The 21667-nt window shown below is 41.8% G+C and overlaps 1 protein-coding gene across 3 annotated transcripts; it reads right to left on the bottom strand.

Annotated features, from left to right (window-relative positions):
• Nucleotides 1–5088: 5088 nt before the first annotated feature.
• TAF1A (TATA-box binding protein associated factor, RNA polymerase I subunit A) lies at nt 5089–17472 on the bottom strand. Of its 3 annotated transcripts, none has more exons than XM_075042590.1 (10): nt 17058–17472; nt 15540–15709; nt 14117–14230; nt 12631–12829; nt 11752–11882; nt 10739–10897; nt 9526–9592; nt 8162–8282; nt 6597–6757; nt 5089–5419 (listed from the first exon to the last, which is right to left on the bottom strand). In XM_075042590.1, the coding sequence occupies exons 1-10, from the start codon at nt 17194–17196 to the stop codon at nt 5277–5279; spliced, it is 1404 nt and encodes a 467-aa protein (XP_074898691.1). In that variant the 5' UTR covers nt 17197–17472; the 3' UTR covers nt 5089–5276. The 3 variants fall into 3 exon arrangements, with proteins under 3 accessions (XP_074898691.1, XP_074898693.1, XP_074898692.1); XM_075042592.1 differs by lacking the exon at nt 17058–17472 and adding an exon at nt 16702–16946; XM_075042591.1 differs by lacking the exon at nt 17058–17472 and adding an exon at nt 16233–16638.
• Nucleotides 17473–21667: the final 4195 nt, after the last annotated feature.

Below are 21667 nucleotides of genomic sequence, written 5' to 3'. Positions count from 1 at the left end.
TCACTCAGGTTTGCTTACATTCTCTCCCCCTTTTTCTCTCTGAAGTTTACTACTTGGCAGGAGAAAAACCCTCTGGGCTGTCTCTTTGGTATTTCACACGTCACATAGCTGAACCCTCCCCTCTGGACATTTCTCATGCCCCTAGAAACACTCACAAATCTATTACTTACATCTTAGTTTAAAATGGCTGAGAAATCCTTCACCAAGAAATATGAATAGCAAAAATATGAAATATAATACCTATATATGGAACCTGATAATCTCTCCCCATTCACAAAACAAGTGAATAATTTTTGATTGCTAAATACCATTTTACTCAGCCTTTAAAATACACCAAACTTGGGTCTGGTTTCATAAAGACTGAAAAGAGGTCATAAAATAGAACCAAATTAAGGCAGCAGTTAACCATAGGTACAAATAATTTCAGGACAAAGTTTTACAGCGATATTGCTGTAACCACAAATCCAGGTATACATTCAGGGTTAAAATGAGAAGAAATTCAGAAAGAGTAAAGGAGAAAACACACATTTAAGGCATCAGCACAAGCTGAAGTCAACTGTGTTATGCTGTGGTAACCCTGTACTTAACTATTTTAGTGGTTTTCATCCCAGCTGACATTAAACTGATTTAAAGATACATGAGATTTTTGCCAGCTTTCCCCTCTGGTGAAGAATGCATGAGCAAGCCCTCTAGTTAGTGAAGTACAGCATCAGCTGTGTGTGCAGATGTATCATGTTTGTACACATTGTACTCAGCCTGTGTCTCTTACAATTACACTTCCCTAACTCCCCTCTTCCACAAGCAGACTGAAAGCACTTTAGTCACAAACTCCTTTATCACTTCACCAAAACCAAATGTTTTCCTTTCATGTACACATCACTACTCATAACGCAACAAACCCACACGCACCCAGACCACGCATTACCACTGTGCTGCATGCATCACAAGGCATGGGTTCAAGATCAGCAGCACACCAAGAGCCCAAGTGATCCGGTGAAGAAGAGTAAGTCATGCTTTACCTTGCAGCTGCAGGAGTGATCAGCCAGTCTGATGCTGTTAGGAAGAGGCTTTAGCATGCACCCGCTCAATAGACATTTCCATACAACAGAGCTTATTAGACAGCAAGGCTTTGTGATCTGTTCTGTTGCTTCTGAAACATCAGTGAGAAACAAAGCAATTATAAAAAAGCAACTAGATATTTCTCCTCCCCACAAATCCTAGGAGAAACTATTACAGCTAATGCACAGATACCCTTTGTGCTGTTTCTAGCAGCTTCCTACTTACTGCTTTACCTCCATGGGATGCAGGCAGAGAGTACAGAAAGGGAAGCTGCAGGGATAATCTCATGTATAGGGACACCTCCGCTCATCCCAAACTCTTCCCTCTCTCCCCACACATCATAATTTACTCTCAGGATCCATCTGTATGTAGCTCATGGAAAAGTTAAAACTCCCAGTCCTAGCTTCTCAAAACAACCACCAGTATAACATGACAGCTGAGAGTACTCTTGAGATTATGGATCTCCTCAGAGTCTTTATTGGGAAATGGTTGTTTTAAAAAACCTCTGAGTTTTTAACCTTCACCTGTTTTTGCTATGGCTCTAACTTGTGGCACCTTGACCGTCCAGCAGCCTGTCAATAAGCCTCTCTGCTTATGCTTCAATGGACTGGAAACACACCAAGCACAAGATTCAGCACTGTCATGAGATAAAGCATTTTAAATCTAAGTCTTTAAATCTGCTGAAGTATTAGCTTATCTCAGTTATTGCTCTCATACATTGCAGACAATCACTGAAATTAAGGCATTACTTTGGTGTTCGCTGGCAATTGTCTTATTTTGAAACCACAACAAACAGCAAGGATAAGTGAGGATATTTGCATACTCATTAGTAGACTATAGACTATGAGTTCCCTATGCTTTTAATTCCTTTAGCATTACTGAGCTCTTTGGGGCAACTAACGTTATCCACCATTAAGAGAACTTCAGCGCCTCTCTCCCTTTCCTACAGACATGCCACTTGCAGACAAAAATTCAGAATATTTACCTGTGTGCAGAACTGCACTTCCCAGTTACTGGGTATTTCAGACCAGGAGGAAAAAACAATCCTCGCTGACCCCTGACAAGGGCAGAAAAGCTAGAATAGCATTACTCACATTCAGGCAAGGAGAGAACATGTAACCTCCCACAGAGCTTGCTGCTCACATTACCCGATGACTCCTTGCAGCGGGCAGTCTGGGGTTTTTGGCCAACATACCACCTCCAGCCATTCTTTAAATGCAACAACACAAGACTGAGCAGAACTTTCCATTTACCATCACAGATAAGAACACCAATCACAGAAAACCCCAAAGAACTGTAAATTCAGAACCAGTACACAACACATCAATCCTCTGATTCTGAAGGGACTACTCCAAGGGTAAGGTACATACTTGTTTAGTGTTGACAATATCCTTACACTACTCTGAAAGCTCAGGCAAGACCTCCTGAAGTTTCCAGAATGAGACAGCTGCTCAAAATACAGAGAACTTGGTGGGGAAAAGAAAGGGAGTAAGAACACACAGGGTCAACATGCTTTAAAAAGCAGCTGACATTTCATTAGCTTGCTTTTCTTGAACTTTAGTAAGGACATTCTTAAAATAGGAAAGCAGAAGCAGGAGCATCAAAAACATGAATGGAGCAACAGGGAAAGCAGAGGGTAGAGCTGAAGTGTTTTGTAATTTTGTGTTATCGTTATGTTAGGTTTTAGTATTAAAAATACCAGAATAAGAGAAGGAACAGGAAGACAACAGACACTGTGTCTGTGCAGAAAATGTGGATTCCCTGAACAAGTTCCTTGCCTCAGCATAAAGGAGAACAGCAAAGAAAAGCTGTGCTATTTGTTTCACGCAAGTTTTGCACACAGGATGAGGAGGACAGTTTGTAAGAAAACCAAACCTAGAATACAGAATTTGGAGCCAAAGCAGAATATCCAATCCACTAGGAGTTAACATATTCAAAGTACAACTCACAGGCTTGAAAACACAGTATGCACTGAGCAATTTGCATAGGAAATTTCACTAAGGACTTGTCATCTGCTGGTTTGTCTCAGGTGTAAGTACCATGGTGTCAGGAAACATCAAGTTTCTTGCAGGACATGAGAGAGCAATGCTTGTGATAGTTACATGAAAGCTGGGACTGTGCTGTTCCTCTATTTGCTGACTGCAGCATGGTAGTTCTAGCATCAGTAGAGAACATGATCCCTGGCAGCAATACTGCTTCCAGAAGTCACAGGAGAAAGCTGTGAGCACAATGAATTATCAGATTTTTCTAAGACATCAAGCTCCTCTTTGTCCTCTCATTTTCCTTCCGGCATTCTTCTTATCTCCACCCCAATCTCTGCTGCTTTGTTTCACACTTCTTCCTCAATAATTAAGAGATGGTTCCTCAGCTGCTGCAAGGCATACACATCTCCCACAGGCAGCTAAGGGGACAGAAGAGAAGTTACACAGAAGCTCTCAACAAGCAGCAGGGGCTCTAGCATTCAATTTTTATACTATTTGTGTTAGGTTATATGATAAAAGCTCTCTCTGTGCTCCTTTGTGGGCATGCAGAGGACAATGGAAGGGGGAAGCGCAAATAATACCCTGTTGGGATACTCCCAGGCCCATCACAGGAGAGTCACCAGCCCAGCAAAGGTCCATCTTCAAAAGTCCAGAGGAGCAGAGGGGTACAATGGCAGGCAGGAAGCCAAATTAAGGACTGCAGGGAAGGGACACCCTGCCTGGTTGCCTCCCAGGGCTGTCCCAGGACAGCTTTAGTCCCACTGTCCAGGCATGAAACCCATCAAGGGGAGTCATTGGGAACAACAATCTGGATCACCTTTTGGACTACGAGGGGTTACTTCCCAGGGGTGTGGGACACTCATGGGATGCTGGGGAACAGTATTTGAAACTTCACAATCTAAATTAAAATAGTCAAAACTCAGCTGAAGATCTCCAACAAAAAAGTTTGGCTACTACAGAACAAAGCAATAGCATTCTTGGGGAGTCAGAACTAAACAAGCACACAGGTCAGGAATGACAAATAATTGTGCTTTTTTTTTATAAAACATGCAGTTATGGCAAGTAGCTCACTTTATGTTTAAGACATGTCTTATGGCACATTTCAGAAGACCCATATTAACCCAGACCAAAATCCCAGATAAACACTCAGCTTTTAAAAGCACAGCTGTACTTATCCATACACTACTATACTATTAAAGACATACTTATTTCACTCCCAGAGGTAGTTCAAGAAGTTCATCCAGCAGAGTTCTACAGACCTGTTATTAAAACAGAAGTAGTATTTGGAAACCATTTTGTTGTTTTCAAGCAAACTGGAATGCTAGTTTGTGACAACACATTAACATTTGCTTTCTAAACACAGCAGCACTGCCTATTTCAACTCATAGGCAAGACTGAAAAAAGATTCTAGAAAGTCTCTTCTACCATGTAGAGAAGTTTTCAGTAGTTCTGTACCTTCACTCTTTCAGAGCACTGCAACACTAGCTTCCCTTTCTAGCCATGCAGCTACAGCAACCTTTCACTCTCTCCTACCAGAGATGTGAAAACAATCCCTGAACTGGACACAGAACCTGTAGGTATGACGTGGAAAAATTGTTTTTTGATACATTGAAGTGCATCATCTATTTGAACAAGCTGCAGTAGATCTTCACAACCTATAAATCCTCTCAATATACAATGCAAAAGGTGTGATACATGCCTCTCCATTTTCCATATATTTCAAGAAATGATCAGTTATAAGCAGCAAGCTCCATAACCTTTACAGGTTGAGAATGTGTTTTGAGAGTGCATCATGTACTGTTCCTAGGCTAAGACACTACACCTATTACGAATGCCACTGCTAGTCCTGAATGAATTTTGAACCATTCCAGCAGTCATTTAAATCACCATCTACACATCTAAACATAATGAGGATCAACCCTACAATATTATTGATACAGAAATTCCCCCCCACCATAATACTAAATATTTTTCAAGATATATTTGCAAACAGCATTGATTCCATTTCACACAAATATGGGACTAGTATTAAATAAATTCTTCAACCTTATCAGTTGATTTATATTCATTTTATTATAAAATAAATACAAACCAAGGTGTTTTTACAGAATCATATAAAAAAGTCTAGTACTGAGTCAATAGGGTCTGCCTCAAAGTTTTAGAATAGCACCAATACAGAAGTCAGTTTCACAGAGAAGAAAAAAGTACAGCAAGAACCTTAAGGACACCTTCTAATCAAGGTTGTACAGAGGAATCTGAAAGACCAGATATTCTCAGGTAGACAGGACTGTGCTTATTCACAAATTTCTTCAGTATCCGAAACCTTTTCACCTGAGCTTTGCAGCCTTGGTGTGATACATATTTAAAGTACTTGCAATCTGAGGAAAAAAAAAAGCATTGTAAGTTATACCATGATACAAGCAAATACAAAATGCTTTCATTGTTTAAGTAACACACAAACATCTAAAGTTTTCAGTAATGAAAGGTAATAAAATAATCCAAGACATGCACATTAGAGACATAACTGCACCATTAAATAATCTATCCTCATTTGACCCAGAAAACATTTACATATATATAACTGTATGCTGTCTTTTGCAAAGTATTTTTACTCTTTTGTTTTTACTCTTCAACTAGATCAGAAAGTAAAATTTCAAGAGAGTGTAAAGCAGCACTGATTTAATACATTAACTTATTGTGTTGGATAAGGAAGACAGAGGCTCATATTGATGCCAATAAGCACAGAAACTTCATTAAAGAAAATCAGAGCTGGAAGAATTTTGTTTGCCATCTGGAAATAAAAGCTGGGAGACATCTGATAACATATTACTGAAAGCAAAAAAAAGATTTTCAATATGATAAATTGTTTTATGAAGTCCAGAAGATAAAGTTATAGAAAAGCTGACAACAAACAAGTTGCCTATCAACCAAAAGTCCAAACCAGTGTACAAGCCATGGTCTCCACGCCATATTCTCATTCTCAATTTAGCAGCTGCTTCTCGGCCTGATACTCCACTTGGTTTCGGCAACGTTTCAAAAGAATGCTACTAAAGAGGTCATGATCTTCACCTTCTTAGCAAACTGCTGATGATTTTGACTCAAGAGCCCCCCTGCCTCCTCCTTCCTGCATTACAACACCCCCATGGTCCTTAATGACCAGCTTCTCCCCAGTATTTGCTGAGACACTGCCTAGGCTGACATCCAGCAAGCAAACTCTCTGCAGTCCTCAAAACATTCACTCAGGAGCATGTTGTGCATTTTTAAAATTGTGGTTTGAAGGTTAAACAACAAGATAAATAGTATTGTGACTGCTCAACAAGGCCAGATAAAACAGAATTCTAAACCAGGATAAGGCAGGTTATGCAAAATATGCCTTACTGTCAAGTATCAAACCAATTTAAACATTTTTCTCATGTTCAGCTTCAAAGACAACAATTTTTCCTAGAAGAAATTGCATTTCTTCCAAGGAGTAGATCAGCTGCATCCTGTCTCATTAGGGGTAAAACTAGACTTTATTTCTCTGTGTAGTGAAAAGGAAAGAACATTTAGTATTACCCTTTCCCAGTAAGATACCAGCCACCAGAGCTTTTTCATATGAAAGGCTTTCATTTTCCTGCCAATTCCTTTTTGCCAAGTAACGGCTAAAATGGAAGGCTGGCCACCAGTCCTTTCTGGAGTTCCACTCTTGTTTGATCCAGTCAAGATGCTTCTCAGAGCTGGAAAAAGGTAAAACAAGTTAGAAAAGCTTAAACTGAGATGAAAAGACAATTAGGAGGCACTGAATTTTATAATCAACTTGCTACAAGTCTCATAAATTGCTAGCATAGACACACTGACCTTACACTGCAGACTGAAACACTAATCTAAACTGAAGTAACCTTTTTTTTAATCCTTGGCAACACTAGGGACATGAACTCTAGTGCTTATGTCACCCAGGAGGTGAACTCTAGCAGTCTTGTTTAGACTTGGCAATAACAGATTATGGTGTGAAATGAAACAAGCCTTTGACTTGTGTGCCAGTTTGTCAATAATAACAAAGTTTCAAGTTTGTCAACAAAGTAGTATGAAGAGGTTGGTTTGTTTTAGAATAGGTTTGTGTTACACTATGCATACTCAAAGACTAACTTATCCCAAATACTTATCCCAATAACTGTTATGCAATAAAGACCTTCTACCAACCATTTCAGAAAACTACCTACAACAGGGAAGTGATATTCCCATAAAACAACCAAGATGCCCAGTATATTTCAAGATGCTCTAAGGTTGTGTCTTGAGATACAAAAATGCAGACAAAGTTAGAGTATCATACCATTTTTACTAACTCCATGCAACAACACTCCTAACTTTAATTCACTAGCTTCTGGACCTTAAAAGCAGATGTTGTGGAGGTGGCAATAAAACAGTAAAACAGGTTAAATTAAGTACTGAATTAATTTACAGTAAATATATAGGGCTTAAAAAACACAACACCCTGTTTGTCAGTTAAAATAAAGTCTAGACATTGGAGGCCACCTGAGCACAGATTGCCTGAGATGGCTTCTTCTGAAATCAGAGGCCATGTCTGTCAGTATTGGCAAGGACGCATCACTCGCCAGGGCACATTGGCCCAGCTTTTAAGAATACACTGGCTGCATTCTATAACAGGTACCATCATCACACAACACACTAGTCTGTATAGTACCAGCCATGTCCCTATTGCAGCCCAGCAGTTCTCAAACCAGCTTCAAATAATGCACACATAGTAACAGAGCAGACAACCCAACAACTTGTTCCCCCCACACACCCAAAAGAGGGAGGTTAGTGACAGGCAGCAAATGCTACCTGAACATCCAAATTATCTTATGCTTCCTGCATAAGCATGTGACCTGGTAAAAAAAAAACAACAAATTTTTCAGACAATGACAATACTGAAATTTGGAATTCTCCTCAATAATAATTTCTTCTCTCCTCCCAACGAAAGCACACTGCAGTCAAGCACTGCCACAGAACTCAGGGTAGGCCAGACAACTCTTCTGTTCACCAGCAGGGAAGACAAAGGCTACAAAGGGTCACTTTGTCAATTGCTCAAAGGTGGAGACTTGACTATTTTTTTTTTAGCACATTGTATCAGAGATACTTACATTACAATTTGTTTCACCTGTCTTGCCAAACAGCTCCATGCTTTTACATTTTCCTTCCAGCCAGCATAATCCAAGGCTGCAAAAATAACTTCTAGCCCCAGCTGACGTTTTTTTCTTTTCTCTGGAAAAAGATTACGCTGATTAACAAATGACTTGGATCAGACTGAACTCATTAGTAAGCAACAAGTGAAAATACAGTTCTCCATCCTGCCTCCCCACACACTGCTACTTTCCCTATCACTGAGGGTTCCTCCCATTGCCTTCTACCTCTTCCAAGAGATAAAGTAAAGGAACACTTCCTGGCTCTAGAGCACAACTCATACCAGAGACCCTCTGTCCCTACTCCCACCCTGCTCAAAAACTGCTGGGTCAAGCAACACGCACTGCCTTGCTTACAATAGCTGCTGTTTCCAAAGCTCACTAATCAGTGCTTCCAATTGGCACTTGGAAGCGTGTTCAATACGTTCTTCCCATGGCAAGGGAACACAGTGCCTCTGGAACACTTCAAATCCTGAGATGCCACCAAAAAAACCCCAAAATAAATTCTGGGACTGTATGAATAAAACAGACATTTCACATCAGCAGTACCATACCAGCACAGTTCTTAAAATGCTTGAGCTATCACAGCAGGTAAATACGGGAAAAGTTATGTTTATCAGTATTAATTTCTTCAAAAATCAGACTGCCCTTGTTAGCTATGAAAAATTAGCAAATGTCATGCATGAACAGAAAAAAGGAGGTTTCATTCAGGAGGTTGTTTTTTTCCCCCCTCCCAAAGAAGAAAAGCAGAAAAGAACAATCTTTATTCAAAGACATTTCACCAATCTGCTAACCTGCTGGAACATACCAGGTCACAAGACAGACAGACAGCTTGGAATACAACTGATCAGCATGGAAACAACAGTCTCCAAACTGGAAGGCTTTTCTACCAGCTTGAAGATAAAACTCCTTTGAAGAGGACAGTTTTGTTCTTTGATCAGTAACAATGAACTAAAGCATAGATCTATCTATCTCAATTCCCAGGAAGAGAAAGAATAAATAAATCAGAGACTCCAAAAAGGGAATAGAGACCGTGGCATTCACAGTAGATTACTTAAAAAAAATCAAGTTGAGATCCTGGCTGTGCCTTACAACAGTTTGCTTTGATCAGCCTTTAAAATGAGAAAGTAATTTGTTTACAGAAGTTTGTAAATGCCTGCTCACACATCCAACTTAAAGGTCCCTGTGATTGGAAAGTGGGTTTGGGGGCTGTTTGTTTAACAAACAAAACTACTTGGAAAAGCAGAAAGGCGACTGCAGAATAGTTTCAGAGTATTATTCTAGATTAACATAAAGGAAAAGAGCAAAGATATTTAAAGACTTACTTGATTTTTGAAGCATGGTATTAAAATCTATCATTAGTTCATGAGAAGGAACAATATCGTGCAAGATCTGAAAAATAAAAATAAAACCACAAGACCCAGATACATTATTTTAATGTGAAAACTTTTGAAGACTTCTACCTGATCAAGAGAAGCACAGGCTTCAGAGTTTCAGGTGTTTTAGGAAAATTAAGCAATCTGGTACCTTAGTGCCTTGATACAAAGAATGAATAACTAGGTTCATTTTGCACATCTGTGACACTACTCTGACACTACAGATGAAATACCTTGATGGGTGCTGAAAAACACTGCATGTGACAAATAAAACTTCCTCAAGTAACAGCCCAAATCCATATTCAGTGTCACCTTTTTAGAAGGCAACCTAATTTCCCTCCTACGCCAGTTCTAGCTCCCCTGTCTACTGCTCTGTGCATTGGATCTCTGTTTCTGGACCTATTAGATCAGTTCTTTGATTTGTCACTATCGTGTAAGAGACTAGTGTCTAAAGCCACCGCTAAAAAGCACTGAGAAGATGGAATTTCATACACATATGCCACAGTTTAGAAGTCTAAACTTTATGAAAGTGTTTTAAAACATCTGCCCTAACAAAAGCACATTAGTGCCATCAAGTGGCAAAAGATTGCAAATCATTGTTTGCAAGAAGCTAAAAAGATCAATGAGCAAGGGCAAGGAAAGCAGGAATTTAAAAGTAATATACAAAAGCTTAATACAGCAAGGCCTTGTCTGCCAACAGCTAGCAGACATTAACTTCTGTTTTAGCATAAATGCACAACTCGTTGAAAAGAAGTAGAGAAACTAATTGCTAGACAGGATCAATATGTGAAAGAGCAAGCACCTAATCATTTCTTCAATACTTTAAAGATCAAACTACAACAGAAATCAATGCATGTTATGTACAATACTGCTGATACAGACTTCTGGAACCATGTAACGACATTCTCTGAGCTTGTTTACTGACTTTAAGAAGTTATACAATGTATCAGTTAAAGGCAAAGCCAAGACTTGAATTCAAAGACAGTAAAGGATACTCTTTGCTCCACCATTAGCATCCATCCAGCTAACTTCCCTCTAACCCTCTGCTTCCCACAAAGCATACAATAGGGTAAATAATGTTACAGAAGTTCAACTGAACCAAACTGTCAGACCATCAGGCAACATGAATGACCACAGACTGTATCTACTATATAATATATACCTTCAGTGCAGATATGAGTGATTTCTTTGATTCACCATGTCTCTTCAGGAACTGATAGAGGTAAACGTGAGCATTGGGATTAGCAGGAAACTTTGAGTTGTAGGCATATTCATTTAATACTTGGCAGGCTTCATTATGGTCTCCATAGAACTCCAACAACTAAGAGAAGTGAAGTCTGTCATTAGTTTGCCACATATTAGCAATAAAACTCCTACAACTAATTTTGGGCTGCCACAGAACTATCCAATAGCACAGTCTGTATCTAAGAGTGTAGCATATTAGGTAGGACTAAGGCTAGCATATTTTCATTTTACTGGCTACTCTCATCACAGATAGACAAAAATTCACACATAGAAGCCACTACAGGAGAAAATTCCTTTAACACTTAATTGTCAAAGAATTACCAGCACTTGCTCACTGGAAAGACACTGAAGCAGCCTGCCCACGTCTTCCAGGAGAACTCAATGAGACAACGTGGCAGCTGTCAGCACCAAGCAAAATTCCATAAGATGTGCTTAGAGAAGTCAGAGTTTATCAGCATTTACAAAAAGTAAATAATTTCAAAGAGATTTTAAGATTAACTTTATTTCTTAATTAGAAATCCTAAGCAGATATTTAAAAAAAACCAAACCAGAAGGGTTGCATGTTTGGTGTCTTTAACATATACTGTATCCAGAAAAACACTGCCCTGCCAGAAAGAGGGAACTTTTTTCAGGTATTTAAACAATTTCTGTACTAGCACCATGAAGACAAAATATACAAGCTGTTTCTCTATTTCTTTTTCATGGCAATGCTCAGATAAAGTCCTTTTTGTACTCTGTGCAAGCTCTGCAGTTCTACCAGAAGTAAACTGTGCTCTAAATCAAAGCCAGTGAGAGACACATACAGATGTGTTATTTTTTAAATACTTTGTTGTCACCCACACACATATAAAAAAAAGCTCCAGACAGACATCTTAATGAAAATTAGACAGGGAAACACAAAAGGAAGATATCTGTAAAACACGTACTTACATCCACATAGCATTTCACAAAGAGATCCCAGACTCCAGGTATTTTAATAATCTCTTTTAAGTTCATGGCTGCCTTCCGAAAGCAACTGTGCATTTCCTGTTCAACAGACAAGTCTTCAAATCCATTCTGACCTACCAAAACATGAAAGAATGCCACAAAGTTAGCTCTGCTAATCAAAACAAATCTTGAAGAAGTGGTGCAGCTAAGAGATGATCACATTTTGCTAAGCAAGGACTCCAGTCAGAGAGTTTTTAAGAAAAGAGGCCTCAGTTTCCTCTGCATTGAAACAAGAAACCTTTACTGCTTTTCAACTTATGGGGCATGACAGGTAGTATTCCAAGACAAGATGCTACCAGCACAAGGTCCATAAACCAAATTCAATGCTTAGTTTTCTCAGAAACAAGTAGAGATCCAATGTAACTGATAACACACAGCCAGCAGGTATATGCAGAATTAGATGCCACATACAAGTAGCAACTTGCATATCTTTAAAGAAACTGAAATTCAAACACAAGTTTTGGGGGCTTTTGCTAGCACTCAAAATTCTAGCAGCAGTGAAACACACACCTATTAAGCCACTGCTATAAGTGAACACACTCCTTTGATCATTATTTTAGGTGATGCTAGCTGGGTATAAGAAATGAGATTCAGGGGGAGAAAAAGTTTCAGAATAGCATTTCAGGACACTTCAGGAAGTACATGTCAGTGTGCCATGCTGGCACCACTATCGCTGGCACCACTATCACTGCCAATATAGCATTATGTACCATCCACACCATCACATTTTGAAGTCTAGTAAAGGAAAAGGTGTCATTGCAAACCATGGTGTCTGCAAGAGCAAGCAAGTTGAAGTCTACAGCTCAATACAAAAACACTTACCATGCTCTAACAGGATGTCCTTCTGCTTAGACCAGCTATAGTAGTCCAACAGTCCCCTGTAAGCCTGAATCAGTTTCATTTCTTTATCCTGAATGGCTGTTTGTTCTCCAAACCTCCAGCTTTCTGCCAGGGACAGGTTTTGGTAAGCTTCATCTATTAGTCCATTACAAAGGAGATGAAAGGCATGCTCTAAGCAAACCTGCAATTCAAATAGTCCAAACCACAGTGTTTCACATCACAAATGGAGATATTCTCAGCAATACAGCAAAGTTCTACACAGATGTGCAGGGAAAGGAGAGACTTATTACTGACATGCATACAAAATATTGCAAACATGGTTAGTAAAGTATTTTAATTAGAAGAGCATTTTACATATTCTTTTATCCAAACAGCATCTTTACATGGAATTTTAGAGAAAAATGCAGGAATGGGAAAATACAAGTGTCACTGGGGGCAGGGAGATGAGCCAAGAACCTAAAGTATTTTTTTCTACAATGCTGGAGAAACATTAGTAATTAAAAGCATATCTAATATACAAAGATTTATCCCTGGGAAGGCAATGGGCTGAAGCTCTTGAAATCTGTGAGGCAGAAAGTCACCCATCAGGTGGTAGACACTCAGTGGTACTTATCAAGGCAGCAGAAAGCAGTTGTCTCAAAAACCTGCTTGTCCTTAACAAGTGCTATACCTATTTAACAAGATCCAGAAATGACCCGAGGAAATCCAGTTGGGTTACATTTGTTGATTTTTCATTGGCTACCCAATTGCAGAGTACCTGAAAGAGGGATGTCCTACCACCCTATCATGTTGATAAGGCACTGAATAAAAGTCTAAACTTTCAGTTAGCTCTAGTAAACTCTCGCACAGAACTTCTGTTGAAGGCCTTGAACAAATACAACGATGAAAGACAGAAGCATCATCACAAGTGAGAAACAGTCAAGGAAACCAAAACAATATAGATTTGAAGGAGACACCACAGGAAAAAAACTACAGCTGGGCTACACAGAGGTCCACAGTATAAGGTCCACTATTTTATATGCAGAATAGCTACTTGAAAAGTGAGTGGATAACGATGGCAAAATTTAAGTACAACTGTTTAGTCAGGAGCACAGTGGCCAAATTCAGGACTGGAAACAAAGCTTGGCAGGTGTTAACATGTAATTAGATGTTACTGGGGCATGCATGAAAAAATTTAATTGTCTCAAATTCAAATTAAAAGATTAAAGGATCTAGGCACTTCTAAGGACTGACAATATGCATCTGTGATCAAACATATAGACCAAATGAGATATGGTTAGGTATAGAATGAGATACGGTTAGGTATAGAATATCATGCAATTGGTAACTTGGATGTATTATTTTTTTTTGATGCTACTGTCAGTAATACATTTCAAAAGAGAGTTTCAGATACTAATAGTCAAGTAAGCATTCAGGTAAACGTTTGATGATTCAGGAAAATCATCAAAACTGCGTTAAATACACTCACCTTCAAATACCTTTTTACTCCTAAAGTTTTCATCTGTTCTATGAAAGAGTTGAACTGTTTCATGCTGCTATGGGAATGGTGGCACAAAATTTCAGTTCCTATTCTCCAAATCATCTATTAATGGGGAGAAAGAGATTCAAAAATAACCTTAGTACAAAAATGGCAACAGTCACCATATACACAGCCTTATCAAACTTACAGTTCCTGCAACATATGAAAAAAAAGTACATCTGAATTGCAAATAAAACAGTAATACTAAGTATTATCCACTGCTATCGTAACCTACATATTCATCTAGTAGGACTTTTACAGTCATTCAGCGTGTGCTTCATAATTGCTCATTATAAATGCAACACTCCAGCAAAGCTTACGAAAACTGCATTTGTCAGAAGGTTCCCCCTCCTGTTATTGAAAAATGGTTTTCCTTTGATATGATCTCACTGAGACACAAGGTATACAGAATTCTTTGAACTCAGTAACAAAGACAATTTCCAATTAGATGTAGCTTCCCATCTACATACACTTGTTTTCAAGGTCTGCCTACACAATGTAACCAAATATTCCAGCAGGCTAGCCCTATTCAAGTATGCCATTTATTTAACAGCTCTGATCCCTTTCTTCCTGCTGCTATGTCAGTACCTGCTAGGAGTTTTGCAAGCATTGGAGGCGCTTGTAAAGACCTAAATAAGCCACTAACTTTCAAACGGATTTTGACTGATGGCATGCCAGTGGCAAACATTTACTGCTTTTCCATTTTAGAAGACTACTTTAAAATGACTTTTCATAGATACACTTCTGATGGAATTAACTTACACCAAGCCAACCTTTCATCTGTTGTGTCAAGGGCCTATGTAAAAAAAACACAAAACAAAAAGAACCCAACAAAACCCCACAAAAACAGCCTGCAAGCCCAGAGAACTTTTCAGGAGCACTGAGCACTCTGTCAGGAAAAACAGACAGCACTACAGATTCTCAGCACCCCAAAAGTGAGATCTTGGCAGAATTCAAGCTCCAGCAAGACTGGTTAAACCCACAGCAGAGGCATGACTGCGCAGAGGCAGTCTTTTGGTGATTAATTGGACTCAGGCATGCTGCCCTGAGCACTACCAATGATGAGCTCTGCTGTACTTTCTGCAGCCTGCCATCCAAGAGTTTCTACATCAGCACCTGAATAGTTGCTTATTTGTTTTTGGAAGCTTCAATGTAATTTTTTTTATTTTTTTTTTTTTAAAGAAACTAGTTTAGTTTATGAGAGTTGCCTAACTTTTCAGGTCTTACTTCTAATACTTTTTTGTTTAATTGAAAAAAATTAACTAATCACAGGCTCAATTTTAAGACAAATGTTGGTCCTGAAGTATTATAAATGCTTCTTGCAAGTATTTTTTCAACTGCAAAAGAACTCTGATAAGGCACATTGGCTTACCTCTGATGGACCCATGTATGCTGTAGAAAAGTCTTTCTCTAGTGACTCAATATAGAAGGTCAGAAACTCTGCAGCCCTTTTCCACTGCTTTTGTAGCATGGCATCCTGAATGTAATTTAAACACACTTCCTTGCTCTTCTTGAAGTTTAATTTGTGTTCATGGGAAGATGCTAAACAAACAAAACAAACAAATCAACCAAGCCCACAACTGTCACAGCTCTTATTCAGATAACAACGTGCCTACCATTTCAGTAACTCTATGATCTCTCAGAGACAAGAGAACATGATCTTAAACTATGTCGTTTTGCACTTAAACACACCTACTAGTCTGCAGGGAAGCAAGACTATTGCAAAAGCTGGAAACAGAACATGAAATGGCATTTTCCACAAGCAGCACACATCTGTGGACACTTGAAACAGTAAAGGGCCAATTATTACACACTACTACCCTACTGGAATTAGAAGACCATGGTGCTTTGATAACTTCACAGTACATTTTGTTATATTTTAGCAACCACTCTCTTCCCTTACTAATCATCATCTAAGTTTGTGACCCCACTGTGCTGAAGATTTGCATACACACATACAAACAGGTCATTCCAGTACCAAAGGCTAAGCAATTCCCACTATAAACAAAGATAAATGTAGATAATTATTCTCTTTTAAGTACAAGACTGGAAAGAGGCCACTTACCCATTTTACATGGATACTGGTTCAATTCCTGTTACAGCACAAAACCGAAGCCTCATTTCCACATCTGTTTAAAGCTTACAGCTGTATGCCATGGTCTAACAGGTCCCTACAACAATGCTCAAGCTGTAAGAGCCTTCTGCAAAGGACACGCAGAGCTCACCAATCCACCTCCTACCTCAATGCTGCAGGCAAAGGAGTAACTCAAACACTGGCTTGAAGCAGTTTTATTACAGCTCATACCTCTAACCGACCTACCTATAGATCTAGTCTTCACACCTATTCCTAACCTCAAAGGTTCCAATAAGAAAACAAAACCCACAGTGAACACCACAAGATTAAATACAAGGACGGTGACTACTGTAGGTAAGTCCTACTAAAGAAGATCCTGAGAAGTCATCTGGCACGGACAGAGCTGATGTTCCACTACAGAGCTATTTTGAAACAACTTCTCCAGAGGTTTTGCAGTCACCTGCATCCACAATGCTTTTTGTTATCTGTCACCTCATCGGCCCGTGCTTTACGAGTCGCGTACACGCCGCCTTCAAGCTGCCGGGCAGGCGGGCCGCCCACACGCCTCAGCGAGCGGGGACCGGGAGCAGCCCCGAGGGCACCGGGAGCACCAACCGCCTCCTCGGCGGGAGGCCGACGGCTAAACCGCGCAGGGAGAGGGCAGGCCGGCCACACAGGGGGCAGAGGGCAGCGTTCCTCCCTCAGGGCCGGAGGCGGGAGAAGAGGGACGGCGGAGCGCGGGGAGCCGCGGCGGCAGGGCGGGGACGAGCGGGAGCCGTGGGGACCGCGCCCGCCGCCGGGCACCTCCGCCCTTACCCGGTCGGTAGAGGTGCGGCGGCAGAAAGGGCAGGTGCAGGGCCGGCAGCAGGGCGCTCCCCGCCTGCGCGGCAGGGCTCTTCAACACCGCCGCCATCTCCGCCGCCTCCTCCTCCTCCTCCTCCAGGAAACCGTCCATGGCGCCGCGGGCGGGCCGCCACGCCAGCGCTAACGGCACCGCAGCGCGAGCCGCCCGCGCCTCACCGCCTCACCGCCTCCCCGCCGGGCTGCGGCGGGCAGCGGCCATCTTTGACCCTAGGAGGGGGGAAGACCTCAAGAGCCTTCAGCCGCTCTAAGCTAGGCTAAGCCCAGCCAAGCCGAACTCCAGCATGCGGTCACCCCAACAAAAAAAGGCAGCCCGGCGGGCTCAGCCGGAGCTCGGCTTAAGGGCGACCGCCCCCTCACGCTGGCAAACGGGCAGGCGCACAGCGCGCAAGCGCGGCTCTGGCGGGAGGCGCATGCGCCCTGTGAAACATGGCGCGACTCTGCCACCATGATAGGAAGGGAAGGGGGGGGAAATCGCCCTTGCGCATGCGCGCTGAGGAAGCCGGGCAACGCCGTCGCCATGATGGCAGGAGGCCTTTTTCTCTGCGCGCCTGCGCGGTGAAGGGGCGTGGGTTGACGGGAAAGCCCGCGAACGGCGGGCCTGGCGGCTGCCGTGGGCTAAACCAGGTAGTGCCCCCGCCTTTTCGCGCTTGGCTTCGGCCTTATAAAGGTGTCTTTCGGCCTTAAAAAAAGATTTCATTCGCCCCCCCCGTGCTTGGCACCCTGTGGCTGCGGGCAGAAAGCGGTACAGGCCTCGGGGGAGCCCCCGGCAGGCTCGCGCCCAGGCCGACCGTCTGGTCAGGCGCTGTCAGGTTAGGGGGTGGACCGAGCGGCTGGCAAAGCTGGGCTCGCTTCCATCCGAAATAAATCCGAAATTAACGGAGAGTGCAGGTCTATCTGCAGCTTTCAGCTGGAGCAGGGCTGAGGGCAGCAGGATGTAAGGATGATGTGAGCCCCGGAGGTACAGTCATCACAGCGCAGCGGGCAGCAGAGGGGCTGGAACTTTCCGAGCCCCTGCCAAGGGAGTGTGGTGAGGGAGCCGGCCACTAAGCCCGTGCAGCTGTTGTAGGCCAGGCGTGCTGGCTTTCCTCTCTGCTTGTGGAAGTGGGGAAATGAGAAATGCTAGCAAAGGGTGAAGCAGGAGGGATCAGGAGGAGCATAGGTGGCTGGCTGGATGTGTTGAGTAGTGTGGCAGAGAGACATTTAATCCTAAACGTAGCATAATCAGAGCATTACTAGAAACATGACTAATGCAATGGTTACTGTAAAAGTGATAGTTAACTGGGTCCCGTTGTCACTTTTTCCGTTAGCTGTATTGGTACTTTTCTGTTAGTTTGTAATTTAGAACATCACGTTCTATGGAAGAAAAGGATTCCGAATCAAAAACTTGTGCATCGTAGAGCAATAATATTGCCTGTGCTCCCACAGGGTACCTGGATTCTAGAAATCTGTCTGCCTCGACCACAGAGTCTGTTTTGTACAAATTTGTGGTGGAACTTGTTTCTTTAAATCACTTTTGGCAACTGACTTTGCCATGGAGTGTTTTGATATGTGTAAAGTCCATTTTTCCAAGGAAGAATTTACAAGTTTTTTTCAGAACAGCTCTGCCACGTGAGGGTGAGTAAATAATAAACTGGCTCAGATTAAAGGTTCATGTAATCCAGTATCCTGGTTCAACTGTGATCAATAATGAGTGTCAAGGGAATAGTACAAAGCAGAACAGTTGCTTGTAGCATCTAAACATTCAACCTCAGTATCATACCTTAACAGGACATTTCTTTGTGGGGGTAACAGAAGTCTCCCTTTTTTTTTTTTTTTTTTTTGGATCCTGTGTTCTTCCAATATATGACCAGCTTTTCAGTTCGTAACTATTCTATATTATTAATTGATAGTTAACTTTCTTGACTAACTAAACTGTTGTATAGCACCACTTCTTTAACAGTGACATGTCATCTTCTCTGACTGTCCTTTATTATTTGTACCTCATATGAGTGTCTCATTGATCCTTGGTGCTCCCCAAGAGTGGTGTCACTTCCTACAACATTTTTGATCTTTTCTTAGATCAGTACCCTAATTTCACTGTCTAGCTTACCCCACTTTATTTCTTAAAGTTCTCACATTTGCTTAGAAGCACATTTACATTTGGCTTGTTATTTTTATCTTCCTGTGTCATACATGAGTGAGAGTATTTGCTTATTCTTATGTAAACTTAGCCAAATTATCTTGTTAAAGGATATTAGTTACTTTAGTAGATACTTTAGTGCAGGATTGATGGGAGAACTGCTTTGTACCTGTAGACACATAGAAAATGTTAGATTCCTCATGTACAGTGCAACTACTCTCATAGCTGAATACATCTTTTTCCAAGATTGGGGTTGAAGACTGAAGGAAATTTTGTCTGCAATATCTAAATTGAACTAAGTGAAGTATTTCTCTTTTATGTCACACATTGGGGAAAGCTGGGTATGTTAATAGGTGGGTGCATTATTACTATGAAATACTTGAAATTGTAGGGGATGCTGGATGGTTGCAGTGGTAAACTCATGTATACGTATCAACTGCGAGCTCTTGTTATTGCACAATAAAAGCAGTGACTTAGGCAAGAAGTATGCGATCTTGTTTCTTTTCACATCTCCCTTTCTTGCCCTTGTCTTTATGACCACAGACAGTGTTACCTTTTATCTTGGTCTTTTAATAAAGATAAGCTTGATAACCTCATACTGACAGGAATTACCAAACAGCTCTGTCTTCAGATGCAGTTGGACCTAAAGATCACACTGGGCTTTAAGCCACAAGAAATGTTAATGTCAAGGGAAAAATGACTTGTCTTTCATTCATACAGTCATCATAAAACATGAGTTGAATATATTTACTTCCATATTGTAAATTGTGATAAAATTCACCTCTAAATTTTATGAGTTAGGCTTTCTCAGAGCTTTTTATCAGCCAATATCAGCAATGGCAAATAGGTATCGCCTCATTTTATAGGATGTGAAATACAAAAATGTCAACAAAATTGCAGGGGGGCTGCCAGCAATGGTATGTGCTGTAGTCACGATACTGCACTGGGCCTGGAGAGTATGTGTGGGCACTGGGTGAATGAATTCTTGCATTCCTGTAGCGTGTGGATGTTTGCTTAATGTTGGGCTGGACGGGGCTGTAAGAAGTGGCCGGATGTCCAAGGTACATTTGGCAAAGAGGTACCGAAGTTGTTCATTGCAGCACTAAGGTATATACCTGTTTCTGCCTTGATGCTTTTTCATAATGTGATTAAAATATTAAACTGCTCTAGATGGGGGCTGAAAAGGAAATGCTTACGTGGTTTTCAGAGATTATGTGGCAGTAACTAAGCTTGGATCTCAGTCCCTGTACGATGGAGCTGTGGAAATGAGAGTATGCAGAGCAAAAATCAATAATCATGAGGATATAAGAACACAAGCAGTGCCTCTAATGCAATTAGCAGTGGTGATTGCTAATTCTTGTGATACATCATTTAAAAGGGCCCTTAAAAAAAACCCTCAGCTGTCCAGAGTTGTCCTTTGATGTGCACAAAAAAGCAGACTCCTTCACCTTGACCATCAGTTCTGCCAAGTGCCCATTTTGGGAGCGGCTTCAGAATTTGCCCTTTTGAAAGGGGAGCAAAAAATTTGCCCATTTGATAAACCAGCAAGAAGACTCTCTTGTATTACCTATCCCTTCTTGGCTGCATCTTTCATTCTCTTCGTCCAGTCAGGGGCTGTGCTGAAAAAATAACATGGGCCTGAAAAAGAGGAGGGAGAAGAAGTTTTGTTCGTTTTTCTCCTGTACGTGACCATTGTGACTTCTGCTGTTCTTCTGCCATTTTAGATCTCTAAAGCAATGTATGTCTAATGGATGTGTAAAAGAGGTAATCGTTAAGCGCAGGCAGGCTTTTAAGTAGCACATCTTGTGGTTTGCAAACATTCATAGTTAAAATGTAGCAGCAAGTGCAAGCTGAAGCTACCCAGGGCAAGAACAGGCCGGTTGGGGAGCCCGCGTTTCCAGCAGTTAGGTGTGCAACCCTTCATTTGCCTACGCTTTCCTCAGTGGGACTACGGGTGAGCGAGCCAGACCCCAGTGCTCTCTCTGCAAGTTGTTGCAGGTTCAACCGCAGGTTTAACCTCAAACTTTCGGGACGTCGCCGGGGGAAGATGACATGCTTGCTCCTCTCGAGCGGAGATGTGAACTTCTTGGTGGGGCAGGAGGGAGAGCAGCGAGGTGCACGTTTGGATCTGCTGCATCCTTACCCTTGGGCCGGGGGTGCGGGGGGGCAGTCACACCTTTTCTGCACCGTGGTCAGACCGCTGCGGGCTATTCTCGTTGCTTCAGCGATCCCCTGCTAGAGAAAACCGCCATTAATAAGCACAAACAAGGGGCAGGACCTTCCCTCTCACCCCTCCAGGGCGGGGAGAGCCCCCTGCTAGGAGGGAGCCTGAAAACGAGCCGGACTCTTGCCCGGCGGCCGCGGGGTGTGTGTGTGGGGGGGTCTCGTCTCCGCGGAGGCGGGCCCGGGATCGGGATGCCGCCGGGAGGGAGGATCCGGGCGC

This window comes from Buteo buteo, chromosome 12, assembly GCF_964188355.1.
Source record: "Buteo buteo chromosome 12, bButBut1.hap1.1, whole genome shotgun sequence".
In the NCBI taxonomy this organism is placed as follows: Eukaryota; Metazoa; Chordata; class Aves; order Accipitriformes; family Accipitridae; genus Buteo; species Buteo buteo.
Note: the sequence above shows the minus strand (reverse complement) of the source record. Positions and strands in the feature narration are given on the sequence as shown.

Coding starts and splice junctions, on each gene's coding strand:
- TAF1A (XM_075042590.1), bottom strand. CDS start 17,196: ATGGACGGTTTCCTGGAGGAGGAGGAGGAGGAGGCGGCGGAGATGGCG. Junction 12,830..14,116: donor GAGTAAAAAGGTATTTGAAG/GTGAGTGTATTT, acceptor TTTGAATTGCAG/GTTTGCTTAGAGCATGCCTT. Junction 8,283..9,525: donor TACCATGCTTCAAAAATCAA/GTAAGTCTTTAA, acceptor ATCTTTTTCCAG/AGAAAAGAAAAAAACGTCAG.